At 43.5% G+C, this 15,484-nt stretch overlaps 1 protein-coding gene across 2 annotated transcripts in view; it reads right to left on the bottom strand.

The window, feature by feature from the left end:
• Positions 1–15,484, bottom strand: part of LOC129695629 (tudor domain-containing protein 7-like) — a 119,320-nt gene that overhangs the window by 37,833 nt on the left and 66,003 nt on the right. For both annotated transcript variants that reach the window (XM_055632756.1, XM_055632757.1), the window contains exon 7: positions 7,898–8,589. In XM_055632756.1, the coding sequence (XP_055488731.1) occupies positions 7,898–8,589 (692 nt within the window). The remainder of the gene's footprint in view (positions 1–7,897; positions 8,590–15,484) is intronic.

A 15,484-nucleotide genomic window follows, 5' to 3' on the forward strand; every position in this document is an offset into this window, starting at 1 on the left:
GATGTTCAGTCCTTTTACATCTCCACGGCCCTCAGGTTCTTTCTCGAAGAGACCCAATCAATTTCCCTCTACACCCTTCTCCACCAGGCAGAACTTGTCCTCACCCTCGACTTTTCACCTCCTCTCACTTTCTCCAAGTTAAAGGTGTAGCCATGGGCACTTACACACAAATTTGCCTGGACTATTTCTGACCAATCTTGATCCCCTTTCTTGATCTCTCTTGTCTCCATCACAGGGGACCGACAATCAACTGTCATCTACTGCAAACCTACCAACTCAGAGTTATCTAGACTACACTTCTGCCCACCCTGCCTATTTCCTATTCTCAATTCCTCTGTTGCCACTGCATTTGCTTTCAGGATGAGGCTTTCCATTCTAGGACATCCATGATGTCCTCCTCCTTCAGTAAAGATGGTTTTGCCTCCTGCTGTCAGATGAATCCCTCACCAGTGTCTCCTCTATGTCGCGTAGTTTTGCTATCATTCCCCATAATTTTCAAGCATAATTTTCTGAAATCATTCCCCTAAACCAGAGGTCGGCAACCTACAGTCCAGGGGTCGGATCCGGCCCGTAACCCAAAATCATCCGGCCCCGCAGGCATCTTTTTTCAAAAAGGCTCAGAGGGGATAGAGCCTTCTCTGTTGCTGCTCCGGCACTCTGGAACACCCTGCCGCTGCACATCAGACAGGCCCCCTCACTGTCCATCTTCAAATCCAGTGTTAAAACGCATTTGTACTCCCTGGCTTTTGACCATGCCTGAGGCTTTGCTTCTGTTTGTGGTGTTTTTGATGTTTCTTTATTTTACATGTCTTTTCCTACTATTTCGTTTGATTGTTATTTTTGGTGTGTATTAACTTTTTTTGTCAATGATTAGTGATGTACAGCACTTTGTTGCAGCTATGTTTGTTTTTAAAGTGCTCTATAAATAAAATTATTATTATTATTATTATTATTTTTTCCCCCCAATTAGTTTTCGCGACTTGGGCGCTACAGCCAGTCCCGGGGCTTCGCAGGCGACATCTGGATTGCAGCTAGACCCGGGACTCACAGGCGACTTGGGCACCACAGCTAGAACCAGGGTTCGCAGGCGACCTGGGCACCACAGCCAGACCCGGGGTTCACAGGCAACCTGGGCGCTACAGCCAGTCCCGGGGCTCGCAGGCAACCTGGGCGCTACAGCCAGTCCCAGGGCACGCAGGCGACCTGGGAACTGCAGAAAAATACGTGCAAACTATGTATTATTAGTGTGTTATAGCAGGGACTCGTAGGTCCAGCCAAGAATCAGTCGGAACCCAAAGTTGTGTGAACTAAACGTATTGATTACGATTACAGTGTTGCTCCCTACTCCTCAAAAGGGCACAGGCGTTGCCCGATCTTAAATACCCCCAACGGTCAACCCCATGACCTGCACCTCCTGTAATGTCTGCTGTAAGACCCTGTGATGTCTTGTAAGAAGTTTATTTTCAACAACTAACTGAAACTTCTAGAAGGTCACTTGCCCCAGTGTATCCATATGCTTATCTAAAAGCTTCTTAAAACGTCACTATCACAACCACCTCCACCCCAGCAGCATGCTCCAGGCAACAATCAACCACCGTGCAGCAAGAAAATTGCCCTGCAATTCCTTAAATGAAGGAGGGAAGTCTATCCTGGCCTGGATCTCACAGGGAGCCAATGAAGGGAACGAGAAAAATACTGGGGTGAGAATTCATACTTGCAGGAGGAATACCTACTGATGGACCGAAGAGACTCCTCCTGGGCTAGTACAAGCCAGATGGGCTTAAGAGGCTCTTTGGAAAAAAAAAAAATCTGGAGAGTAAAATCTCTGAAAGGCACTTTTTCTGGACTTTTCCTGGCCTAGCAGGGGCCTTTTGGGCCAAAATGCTCCTCCTGGGCTAATACAGGCAATTTGGGAAAAAGGGACTGGCTTCTCAGCTAATAGGGGAGTTGTGGGCTGAAATTAGTGATTTCATTTACATTGCAATTTCAAGCACAGGGCAGGCCAAACATCTAATTACTCCATATTTTCAAGCACAGGGCAGGCCAAACAGCGCATTGTATTTTCATTTATATTTCCATTGCAGTTTCAAGCACAGGGCAGGCCAAACAGCTCATTGCATTTTCATTTCATTTCCATTTCCATTGCAGTTTCAAGCACAGGGCAGGCCAAACAGCTCATTGCATTTTCATTTAATTTCCATTTCCATTGCAGTTTCAAGCACGGGGCAGGCCAAACAACTGATTGCATTTTCATTAAGGGCTAGAAAATCATTTATTGCAAGTACATTGCAGACTCACAGTTCAGTTGATTCACAGCTTAGAATCACAAGTGTGGCCTCTCCGTCACGATCTTCCAGAGTGACTGACTTACGTCCAAGCATCTGGGGTTTTACAGTCCTGCCCCCCCCCCACCCCTGGAAGGAGCGTTACCTTCATCATGGTGATTGACGGACGAGAGGACCAATCAGCTGATCTCAAGATTTTTTAAACACTCATAACTTTTTTATTTTTTTATCGAGCGGAAAAATCCTCAGGGATATCTCAGTGGAGGAGGAATGTGAGTAAGATGGCCAAAAATCATAGCGATATAGGGCAGCATTTTTTCTAAAATCAATATACAGCACAGACAGGAAGTGGTCATGATGAGACTTTTAGTTACATAGATATACTAGACCAAGTGCAGTGGAGGAGAACCGGGCGGCAGCAGTGAAAATCGCTAACAAAATGTGAAAAATGTCGTTTTTGGAGGAGAGGCAGGCGGCAGCAGCCGTTATGGTGGCTGGCCAGCAGGAGGCGAAACAATGAGTGAGTGGGTGGGGGGGGGAAAGAGGAAGGATTTTATTAAAAATGTGTACATAAAAACAACAAAATTTAATGAGGAGTGGATATGCGAATGTAAAAGTGAAATCGCTGGCGAAATGGAAAAAATCTCGTAGTTTTTGCTTGTGGTTTTGGCGGACCAAGGAATCAAGGGCCAAAAATCTAATCTGAAAATTTAATCTGACATACACCCACAAACAAACACACACAAACAGTTTTAAAAGTATATAGATATACGAGGAAAAATTAAGACAGCGGAGCCCTCAAACTTCCTTGTGAACTGCCTTTGTTGTTATACCACAAGGAATAAGGTAATAATTCACACTGAGCCAACAAGCTTGAGCTCTACCTCATTGAGGACATTGGACTTTGCCCATGGAACTGATGCGTTACAATGCTGTGAACTATCGTCTTTCCTCCACCTGACCATTTTTTGTTTATCAATGTCTTCCTCACCTGTATCCACCTATTGCTTGAGAGCTCTGATGTGCTACAATGCTGAGAAATACCTTCAGCACTTCGTATCTTCTCCTTCATTCCACTTCCTGTGTTTAACTTGATTGTATTTATGTTTAGTATGAACTGATCTGCTCTGATTGGATAGTATGCAATACAACGTTTTTCTCTGCACACAGGACAATAATGAAACTAAATGTAAATCTCAGCTACAAACTAGTACATTGCCATGAGGGATCATACAGGGATTAATGATTGAGCACATTATATGCCAAAACATATACAAATTAGAGCAGAGAAAAAAGTACGGCAGATACCAGGCTGTTAAAACAAGCAAGCAAGCTGATTACAGAATATTAAGAAAAAACATGAGGCAAGGTGAGAATGAGCAAAGACTGGCAGTAAACAAACTAGAATCCCAAAATATTCTAAAGGAATGCAAGTTAAAAAAGTGTAGGAAGAGGAACAATGGAGCTGATTGGCAACAAAAAAAGAAATCCATCTATGGAGGTTGAAGGCATGGCTGAGGAAGTACATGACAACTTTATGTTATTTTATCCAGGAATTGGAATGCGAATAGCAGGAGGTGGGTTCAATTGTAGCATTTTAAAAGGGTGTTGACTAAGCAAGTAAAAAGGAAAGTACTTGTGGGGGAACTGGAACAGCTAGAGTACTCTTCCAAAGCTGACATAGACTCCTTGGGCTGTATGGCTCCCTTTCCTACCGTAACCATTCTATGATTCCATGTACTCCCGATACTACTTTCTATCAAGGAATTTTGTGTTGCTCAATCAAGATCAAGAGTCAATCAAGAGTCAATTTAATTGTCATTTGGACCCCTGGAGGTCCAAACGAAATGCCGTTTCTGCAGCCATACATTACACACAAATAGACCCCAGACACAACATAATTACATTTAACATAAACATCCATCACATAGCTGTGATGGAAGGCCAAATAAACTTCTCTCTCCACTGCACTCTCCCCCCCCCCCGATGACAGAGTCAAAGTCATAGCCCCCGGCTGGCGATGGCGATTGTCCCGCGGCCATTAAAGCCACGCCGGGTGGTGCGAGGTCGCACATCGGGTCTTGATGTTGGAGCCCCCGGTGTGCGCTCGCAGAGTCCGCGGCCATTCCAGCCGCGCGGGGCAGTGGTGTCAGGCCCCGCTCCAGGAGCTCTTCGACCCCGCAACTCGGGCGGGAGAAGTCGCCGCCGCAGAAGCCCCGAAAAGCGGTCTCCCTCCAGGGACCCGCGGGCTCCCGGTGCCGTCGTCCACAGACCTGTAGAGAGCCTCCGACTCTCCGGCAGCAGCAGCAGCAGCAGCAGCAGCAGCAGCAGCAGCAGCAGCAGCAGCAGCAACAGCATCAGCAGCAGCAGCGCGCTCCTCCACCGCTCCGGACTCGGCCAGCTCCGCGACGGCAACGGTGAGTCGGCACCAGAGTCCCCGGCTTCTTCCCGTTGGAGGCCGCTCCTCGTTGCGGCCTCAACGACGACTGAGACCCGACGAGAAAAGGTCGGGTCTCCAGTGCAGGGAGAGATTCAAAAAGTTTCCCCCCCCCCCCCTCCCACCCCACCCCCCCCCCCCCACACACACACACCCCAACATAAAAATAACAAACACTACATAAAAAACACAAGACAAAAATAATAAAAACGCGGACAGGCTGCAGAGGCCGCTGCTGGCCAGAGCCGCGCCGCCTACCGGATGCGGTATTATGTGCTCTGAGCCACACTTAATGTATCTTCTAGAAGATGCTAATTTCAGACAACTGTCCTCCACTGTATTGGCTTGGATTTCCGTTTTCATTAGGAGGGCAGAGGAGGGAAGGTGTTATGTGCAAGGTTAGCAATTTTCCAGAAGAACATTTTAAAATGTCAAATCCAGAGGTGATAAATATGAGAATGAGGACTTCCACAGTTCAAAAATTAAACAGACTGCTTTGCCTCAATCAAATTTCCAGTGGAATAGAATTAAGATACCTTGGAGGAGCAAGGGACTATTGTGCAAGCCACATGCTGGTTTTCTTCTAAAATTCTAAAATCTTCTAAAATGTTGGACTAGTGGGGAAGATTAGTGAAGATTCTTCCTCCTAAATCAAGCCCCATTGCTGGAAATACGCAAGATGGACACAATTGAATTTGGTTACCATGCCCTTGAGAATAAATACAGTACGTAATGTGGACGTTGACATAGATAAGACTACCCGAAACAACAGATCATTGTGGTAACAATTTGCTGTAGGAAAATTAGAAATAAAACATTGGAAAAGGGTTCATGAAAAGAGTAGATAGCACAAGTGTGCGGAAAGCATTTACTAAGCTGGAAGAAAGCTTCATTTGGAAATGTTGAACATTATAAAACATACTTAAATGTTGTGTGGGAACAACTGTACTGTTAGTAAAGCCACTGATTGCAGAGCCAGAGATCTGAGTTAGTCCTGACCTCTGGTGCATATTGTGTGAAATTTGTACATTCTCCCTGAGACCATGAGGATTTCCTCTAAGTTTTTCAGTTTGCTTCCACATCATAAAGACATACGGTAGTTTAATAGGCCACTATAAATTGCCCAAGAGTGTAGGTGGACAGTAGAATCTGGAAACAGTTGATGAAAATATGAGGGGAAAAAAATTGATTCCTGCAAATGATTGATGGTCGATGTATATAGTGGGTTCAAAGGGCCGGTTTATTCACTATATCTATGACTAAATGACTATGACGGCACCATGGAGGCGAGAAGTGGGGCGTCAACAGCGGTGAGGCCTCAGCAGCGGTGAAGCCACTCGACGCTGGGGCCTCGTTGGTGGTGAAGTCTCACAGGTCGATGAGAGCGAGGGGGGGAAGGGGGAGGGGAACAATGGAGGATCCGGCATGGTGGGACCGCCGTTAAGGGGGGAGGGGAAGAACAATGGAGGACCCGGCGTGGTGGGACTGCCGTGATGGGGGGAGGGGGATGTACAATGGAGGACCCGGCATTGTGGGAATGTCATGAAGGGGGAGGGAAAAGAACAATGGAGGACCCAGCATGGGGGGGGGGGGGGGGGGGGGGGGGGGGAAACCGCCGTGAGGGAGGTGGGGGAGGACAACGGGGGTGGGGGGACAAAAGTCAGTGGGAACCCGGTGTGGGGGAACTGTTGGGGGTGGGGGATGGGGGAACGAAAGGGGGAGCCGGCATGCTTTAGAACTTTGTCAGTGCCATAGGTGGCTGCTATTTGTATACATTATGTATGCAAGTAAAGAATCTCACTGTGCCTAGTCGTATGTGACAATAAAATATTCCTATCCCTACCTAAATAACCAGGATTGAGGCAGTTGTGGAGGAAAGAAAATGTAACTTTACATATTACTTTTTTGAAGTTTACTAATTGATACTGTCAAAAAAAGACAGAAATTCTCCATGCAAAATTAAAATTACATTTCTAGACTTCAATGGTTGCTTTATTATTTTCCAAAGTTGTCGAATCGGACGGCATCACCCTGCTGCGGACTTCTGCTGACTCAAACGCAAGAACAAGAATAACACCGAGTGAAAAATATATATTGGTCTTGTCACTGTGGATAATTTTCCTGTTCTTCACTATAATGACTGGACTTAATCTAACAGAACATACAGATGGGCATCATTTTAACATCAGACCAATGTAAAAAATATTCGTTGAGTAACTGCAGCAATAGTAACTGTTAACTAGACACCTGTTGGTCCTGCGAAACAGTGCTGTAATATGTTAAAGCCTAACGCGATGGTTGAGCAGTTATACTGAAGGCAAAAAGGAGTGTAGTAACTATCAATACTACACTAAGGCCCTAGACAAATCAAGGAGTGCAAACTAAGAGACAATACTATGTCATAAATTCTAAATGCATTTTAGTAGAAACTATCCAAGTATTTTTTCTTTATTTCATACTGAAACGTGACATTAAACAAATCTTTAAAATTAAGGTTCACAAACACTGCCTAATCAAAGTTTAAACATGCCAAGTGTCTTAAGTATCTTTTAGAGTCCAATGGGAACCCAAGGGGAAATCTTTTCCACACTGTGGGTGATGGGTTTACGGAATGAGCTACCAGGAGTTAGTTGAGGCAGGTACTATAACAACATTTAGAGTCATACAGTGTGGAAACAGGCCCTTCGGCCCAACTCGCCCACACCGGCCAACAATGTCCGGGGAACATTTAAAAGACATTTGAACAGGTACATAGATAGGTAAGATTTAGAGGGATATGGGCAAAACACAGGCGGATGGGGCTAGTGTAGACGGGCATTTGGTTGGCATGGGCAAGTTTGGCTGAAGTGCCTGATTTCCAGTATCAATAGAAGCAATTGCTTGTTCATTTCAATGGCCACCTGCAGCAAAACTGACAAACTAAGTTCTTGGTAGACATTAGAGTCAGATTATTGTGGAGAGGTTGCATAGAAACAACCCCCCCCCACCCCCACATAATGTTTTTCTTGCTTGTCAATTTTCAGCATTTTAATCGCGTTATAACCAATTCAGCCCACAATACAAATGTTTCCTAATTCATCAATCGTGTTATATCCAATTTGTAGTTTGAAAGCACAATTACCTGTGTGAAACTCTCCTTCCAATAGTAAAAAAAAATGTTTTAATGCTGACTCACCTGATAACAGCTTCGGTGTTATGAAGCTCAACTACCAATACAGACGGGAATTGCTCTGCTGGAATGTTAAGTGCAGGTGGAGTAGGCTGCATTGAACAACTTTTTGTAAATTCCTCAGCAATTGGAGTTGTTTCATTTTCAGTTAATGTCAGTTGGTCAGTATTCGAAGAGTTTTTGTTTGAACGAAGTCCCACATCAATGTGATCCTCAATGACTTTGTTTGGTTCTGGTTTCACCAGTGCAGTGGGTGTCACAGGAGAAAATGTTTCTTTGGGTTTATCATTTTGCTCATCACTTTTAATTTTTGCATAGAGAATTGCCTTTTTGCGATCACCCGACACTGCATAATCCACAGTGCAAATGTCAGACAAGCAATCAAGATCATCCAAAATATTCTGAGGGAACTGCATCTTATATGCCTCTTCAAATATCTTTGGAAGTGCTTTAGCCCAGAGCCCACTGCTATATCTTTGCAATAGCTCAGTGATTTTTTGTTTTATTTCTATGTTCTTTGAAACTAAGCTTTTAGCTGCAATCGGTTTTCTTTCTTGAGCTACGGTTTTATTAGTAAATGATGGTTCCTGTTTCTTGTCAATTGATTTCTGGTTGAAAATCAGGTTCCTTTGATGTTGGCCACTTCTTGGAGGATAAAGCAGCAATTCTGCCACACCACTAGGTGCCGACTTTTCAACCTAAACAAAAAAAAATTGTAACGATTTATCTTGAGGCATTTACTTCATAAAAAAAAAAATTAAGATTAACAATTAATCCGCTCTCAGCATAGCAACAGTAACAACTGATAAATGCTTCTCAAAGATAAACAATTGAACAACATATTTAAACTAAGCTTTGATTTAAAAAATGCAGATAGTGTTTGAAATAAACACCTGCATGCAAAAAGACCAATTATACTGATCTTGTGCCTTGTGTCCAAGCTCTCAGATAGTGTTAACAATTACACTTAACACATACAAGCTGACTTAACTGATTCAAATGAGCTTTTTTTTTCCTGAAAAAGCCAATATGAAGGTGATTAGTAAATGATGAAACTCTCCTTGTGAGGAGCTTTAATGGCTCAGTAGGAAAGTGCATCATGTGCTATGGTAATGAGCAGATCATGATCACAATCTCCCATTTATGAGCAATAGGCTGTTGTAGGATTACAAAACAAAGCTTGCATGACACAGGTGTTGGCATACATGCTTATGTAGTTCAAGATATTATAGGAGTGCCAAATATTGTCTTAGAAACATAGAAAATAGGTGCAGGAGTAGGCCATTCGACCCTTCAAGCCAGCACCACCATTCAATATGATCATGGCTGATCATACAAAATCAGTACCCCGCTCCTGCTTTTCCCCCATATCCCTTGATTGCTTTAGCCCGAAGAACTGGATCTAACTCTCTCTTGGTTATTACCATATCCTATAATTTACTATTCCAATGCAGTAAGCAAATGGAAAGCCAACAATTCACAATTAGCTCAAAGCTAACCTACTAACAAGTTATAATTTCATATAATTTATCGTAAAGGAAATACCTTAAGCTTTTGTGCCAAATTAGGCAATAGCAAATTAAAAGTTAAAATACTCATACATCAAGAAATTCAGCACTAAAGATGGCCACACAAGATTAAAACTACAAGACAAATACTTTTCCACATAGTGTGTCCCATCTCTGGGATCTACAGTTAGGAGACTCAGTCAAAATAAACACTTGTCAAGTGTCATAGTAAAACATTCAAGATTCTATTTGTCGCATGTACCAATTAAGGTATAGTGAAATTTGAATTACCATGCTAAGTAAAAAAGCAAAAATACACACAGCACATAAAATAAAGTTTAACATAAACATCCACCACAGTGGAATCAACACTCCTCACTGTGATGGAAGGCAATAAAGTTCAGTCATCTTCCTCCTTTGTTCACCCGTGGTCGGGCCTTGAACCCTCCGCACTTGCCGTTGCCGATGGTCCGCTGTTCAAGCCCTCTTGTCGGGATGATCGAAACTCCGGCGACGGGACGGATCGGAACACATCGCTCAAGACGCATGGAGCTCCCGAGTCAACTGCTTCTTACCCAAGACCGCTGCTTCACAGTGTTAAAGTCCACAGGCCCTGCAGTCGAAGCTCCAACACTGGTGATCCTTGGCAAAAGATCTCGGGCTCCGCGATAGTAAGTCCACCCCGCACCCACCGCTTGAAGCTCCGTGCCGATCTCCAGAAAAGGCCGCACCACTCCATGTTGTAGGCTGCTGGGGGACGGAGATGCGACACAGAAAAAAAATCGCATCTCCGTCGAGGTAAGTGACTGGGAAAAGTTTCCATCAATCCCCCCCCCCCCCCCCCCCACCCCCCACACACAAATAAAACATTGATATTGAGGTAAATTTTGAAACTACCAAAAAAACACTCAAAGTTTGACTGAAGTTCTATCTTTACTCTAGGGGGGAATCATTTTTCAAAAGGACCGCAAAACAAAATCGAAAAGGACGCCCAAAGATAAGAACACTTTCTTGCCTGACAAACTTAATAAATCCTGCATGAGCATCGATACCAGGTTAAATACCTACCAATCCGCAGGCCTATTTTTTTTCATTAAAACACACAAGACTGGAAAAATCCAATTTGTTGGGGGAGGGGGAAAAGAGGTGTTATCTTTCAGGAAATCATCTGTTTTCACACACAACTTCACTTTTTACCAAAATGATCATCACTGTTTACTCTCTGATCATCAATGACCAGCAGACTACGATAAAGGGAATAGCTCATTTGAAAAGTGGATTGACAGAGTTACACATTCTTTGGAGAAGTCTTGACATTTTATGCTACAACTATAACAGCTCAAATAATTGAATAATTATTTGATAATTATTAAATAATTATTTAATAATATGAATAATTAGTTTCTGGCAGTGTTTCGTTCTGAAGATAGCCTTAAAATAGTTTTACATTTATTTTCAGAGAGATTTGAAAATCTTGATGTCTTTAGTTCCCCACTTTGTCAGCTTCAATGGAAATTTCAAAAAATGTTTTTGAAAAAAATCATAAATCGCTAACTGAGTATCAAAAATAAACACCAGAAAAATGAAAAAAAAATAGAATAAAGGTGAATAGCAACAGAGAGGAGACTAACGCATTGATACATCCAAACAGAAATGTTAATGGTGTCACTCAATTCCACAGATTAAATCCCCTCTGCCAAAATTCCAATCGATAGGCAACGCAAACGTAGACAAGTGAGACTAGTGTAGATGGGACAGGTTGGTAGGTGTGGGCAAGTTGGGCTGAAGGGCTCGTTTCCACACAATGACTGAAGTTGCCTCCTGCTGTATTCCTCTGCCTGCATTTTGGAAAATCTGACCACAATACTGTGCTCCTACTCCCTGCTCACAAGCAGAAATTCAAGTGCAATTATCTAGCATAGAAAGTCATACAATACTGGTCTGAGGAAAGAGACGAGCTCCTACCTGACTGTTTTTGCTTTGGTGGACTGGTTCACATTCAAAGACTCAGCAGCCAACCTAAATTAGTACGTTACTGCCACCACAGACTTCAGAGTGAGAAGGACTACATGCCAAATAAGCCAAATTAAGCATTCCCAAACCTGACACCATGTATGAACCTTGAACCTCTTTGACTTGGTCTTCACTCGGGCATGGATTTCAAGTCAGGTAACCACATATGTACAGGAAATCTTGGTATGAACTTCGCAAAGCCCAAAGACAATTCCAGACAAGGCTAGATTCCCAGACTAACCACGCAGACTTATATCCAGTCACCATTACAGTCTTTCTGAGATGAGCCCATGGAAAGGAACCAACTTGGACGGAGTCCTCAGCATCGTCATCAGAACTTGCACAGACCAGCTGTCAGGACTATTCGCAGATAACTTTAACATTTTCCTACTCTATTCAGAGGTTCCCACTTGCATTATGACCACCATAAATATCCTGTTGCCTTTATGACGGCCAACCAGTGGCTCTGACATCCATCATCATGAAGTGCTGTGAGTGGATTGTCATAGTGCAAATCATTTTCACCTCCCAGGCACCCTTGATCCACTCCAATTCACCTACTACTACAACAACTGGCACAATCTTCCTGGTCCCACACTCATCCTGGAACATTTGGCTAATAGATTATCTGCACCATACTCCTATTTATTGACTACAGCTCTGCCTTCAACACAGTTCCAACTAAACTAATCTCCAAACTTCTGGATCAAGATACAACATCCCCCACTGCATCCGGATCCTTGGCTTCCTGACCAAAAGACTCTATAAGGTGCTAGTCAGGCCGCATTTGGAATACTGTGAGCAAATTTGGGCCCCATATCTGAGGAAGGATGTGCTGGCTCTGGAGAGGGTCCAGAGGAGGTTTACAAGAATAATTCCAGTAATGAGGTTAACACATGATGAGCACATGACGGCACTGGGCCTCTACTCGCTGGAGTTTAGGTTGAGGGGGACCTCATTGAAACTTACAGAATAATTAAAGGCATAGAGTGGATGTGGAAAGGGTGTTTCCACTGGTGGGAGAGTCGAGGACCAGAGGTCATAGCCTCAGAAATAAAGGGCACTCTTTTAGAAAGGAGGTGAGAAGGAACTTCTTTAGTCAGAGGGTAGTTAATCAGTGGAACTCATTGTCACAAAGGGCAGTGGAGGCCATCAGTATATATTCTTAAGGCAGAGAGGGACAAATTCCTGATTAGAATGGTTGTCAGGGGTTATGAGGAGAAGGCAGGAAAATGGGATTAAGAGGCATAGATCAGCCATGATTGAATGACAGAGTAGACTCAATGGATCGAGTGGCCTAATTCTACTCCTACAACTTGTGAAGATAAGGATAAGGATAGGTGACAAAATATCCTTTACAATAATTTTCAATACTGTTGCCCTGCAAGGCTGTGTTCTTAGCCTCTTACTAAATTCCCCTATATACTCATGACTGCACAATCATGTTCTGCTCCAACTCCATTTACATGCTTGCAGATGACACCAATGTCGTGGACTATCAAACAATAACAAAATGGAGTCTAGGAAGAAGACTGAAAGCTTAATATGTCAGCAAAACAAAGGAGCTGGTCCTCAACTTCAGAAAGCAGGGTGGAGTATATACCCCAGTCTGTATCAATGGAGACAGTTGAGAGCATCAAGTTCCTAGATGTAAATATCACCAACAACTTGATCATTGACATGCGCCAAAAAGGCACAACAACGCCTCTATTTCATCTGTTCAAGAAGGAACTGCAGATGCTGGAAAATCGAAGGTAGACAAAATTGCTGGAGAAACTCAGCGGGTACGGCAGCATCTATGGAGCGAAGGAAATAGGCAACGTTTCTGCCCGAAATGTTGCCCATTTCCTTCGCTCCATAGATGCTGTCGTACCCACTGAATTTCTCCAGCAATTTTGTCTAGCCTCTATTTCATCACAAGGTTAAGGAAATTCAGCATGTCTTTCATGACTCTTATCAATTTCCACAGAAATACCACAGCCAACATCCAAACCTGATGCACCACAGATTCATGTGGTAACTGCTCTGCCTAAGATGAAAGAAATTGAGGAGAGTGGCGAGGAGAGTGACAGCCCAGTCCTTCACGTGAACCAACCTTTCTTGCATCAATTCCATCTATACTTCACGCTGCCTCAGAAAAGCAGCCTTTATTGTCAAAGACCACTCACACCCATTATTCTCTCCTCCCCTCTCCCATTGGGGAGGAGACACAAAAGCCTGATAACATACCACCAGATTAAAGAACAGTTTATTTCCTGCTGATATCAGATCTGCACTTTCTCAGTTGATGTGACATTATATTTTGCACTGTTTCCTTTTCTCTTTTGCCCTATATGATATACTCATGTATGGAATATTTTGCCAGGGTAGCACATAAAATAAAGTTTTCTCTGTATGAATGAATGAATAGGTTTATTGGCCAAGTATATTCACATACAAGGAATTTGCCTTGGTGCTCTGCCCGCAAGTGACAACATGCCATACAGTGACAGTCAGGAATGACACATTAAACATTAATATTAAAACATTATCGATTAAACATGTGAATTAAATAAAATACCAGAGCAAACAGAGGCTACAGAGTTTTGGTTATTGGGTAGAGCTACTACTCGTGGAAAAAAATTGATTTTATGTCTGGCTGTGGCAGCTTTGACAGTCTGGAGTCGCCTTCCAGAGGGAAGTGATTCAAAGAGTTTGTGGCCAACGTGAGAGGGGTCAGTGATGATCTTACCCGCTCGCTTCCTGGCCCTTGCAGTGTATAGTTTGTCAATGGAGGGAAGGTTGCAGCCAATAACTTTCTCAGCTGACCGGCCGATTCGCTGCAGCCTCCGGATGTCGTGCCTGATGGAGAAGGTGAGGAGTCTCTACGATGGCCGTATAGAATTGGACCATAATTGCTCGTGCAGATTGTGCTTCCTCAGCTGCCGCAGGAAGTACATCCTCTGTTGTGCCTTTTTGATTGTGGAGACGATGGTGGCCCCCCATTTAAGGTCCTTGGAGATGATGGTTCCCAGGAACTTAAAAATACTCCACAGATGTGACTGTGGTGTTGTTGATGGTGAGTGGAGTGAGAGCTCTCCTAAAGTCTACAATCAACTCCACTGTCTTAAGAGCATTGAGCTCCAGGTGGTTGCGATGGCACCAGGACGCCAGCTGTGTATGTCGGCAGATTCCTCCCCATCCTGGATCAATCCAATCAGGGTTGTGTCATCCACAAACTTGAGAAGCTTGACAGGGGAGAGTACACAGCCTTGCGGTGCTCCTATGCTGATGGTTTGCGGATCCGAGATGTGTTTTCCCAGCCTTACATGTTGCTTTGTGTCTGTCAGGAAGCTGGTGATCCACCGAGAGGGGTTCAGGCACAGTCAACTTGGAAAGTTTGGAGTGTAGTAGCTCTGGCACAATGGTGTTGAATGCAGAGCTAAAATCAACAAATAAAATCCTCACATCCTCCCTGGCGGTCTCGGTGCTAAAGGCTGAAGTGCAGGCCCAGTATGCAAACTGCGATGATATTTTGTCACCAAGACAACGAACTAAACCAAATCATCAATTAATGCGACTGCACAGTTACAGAAACCCAGGCTTCAATTCTGATGTCAAGTTTAGTCTGCATGGAGTTTGCACATTATAACAGTGACTACCTGGGTTTCTGATCTGCACTTTGGTTTCTTCTACATTCCAAAGATGTGTAAGTAAATTGGTTTGCCACTGCATTCAGAAAGTATTCAGACCCCTTCATTTTTTCCACATTTTGTTAAGTTACAGCCGTATTCTAAAGTGGATTCAATTCTTTTTTTTTTATCATCAATCTACACAGAATACCCCATAATAAAAATGTGAAAACAGGTGTTTAGAAATGATTGCAAAGTAATTAAAAATAAATAACTGAAATATCACATTTACATAAGTATTCAGACCCTTTACTCAGTACTTTGTTGAGGCACCTTTGGCAGTGATTACAGCCTCAAGTCTTCTTGGGTATGACACTACGAGCTTGGCACGTCTGTATTTGGGTAATTTCTTCCATTCTTCTCTGCAGATCCTCTCAAGCTCCGTCAGGTTGAATGGGGTG

Source organism: Leucoraja erinacea, chromosome 3 (genome assembly GCF_028641065.1).
Source record: "Leucoraja erinacea ecotype New England chromosome 3, Leri_hhj_1, whole genome shotgun sequence".
Classification (NCBI taxonomy): Eukaryota; Metazoa; Chordata; class Chondrichthyes; order Rajiformes; family Rajidae; genus Leucoraja; species Leucoraja erinaceus.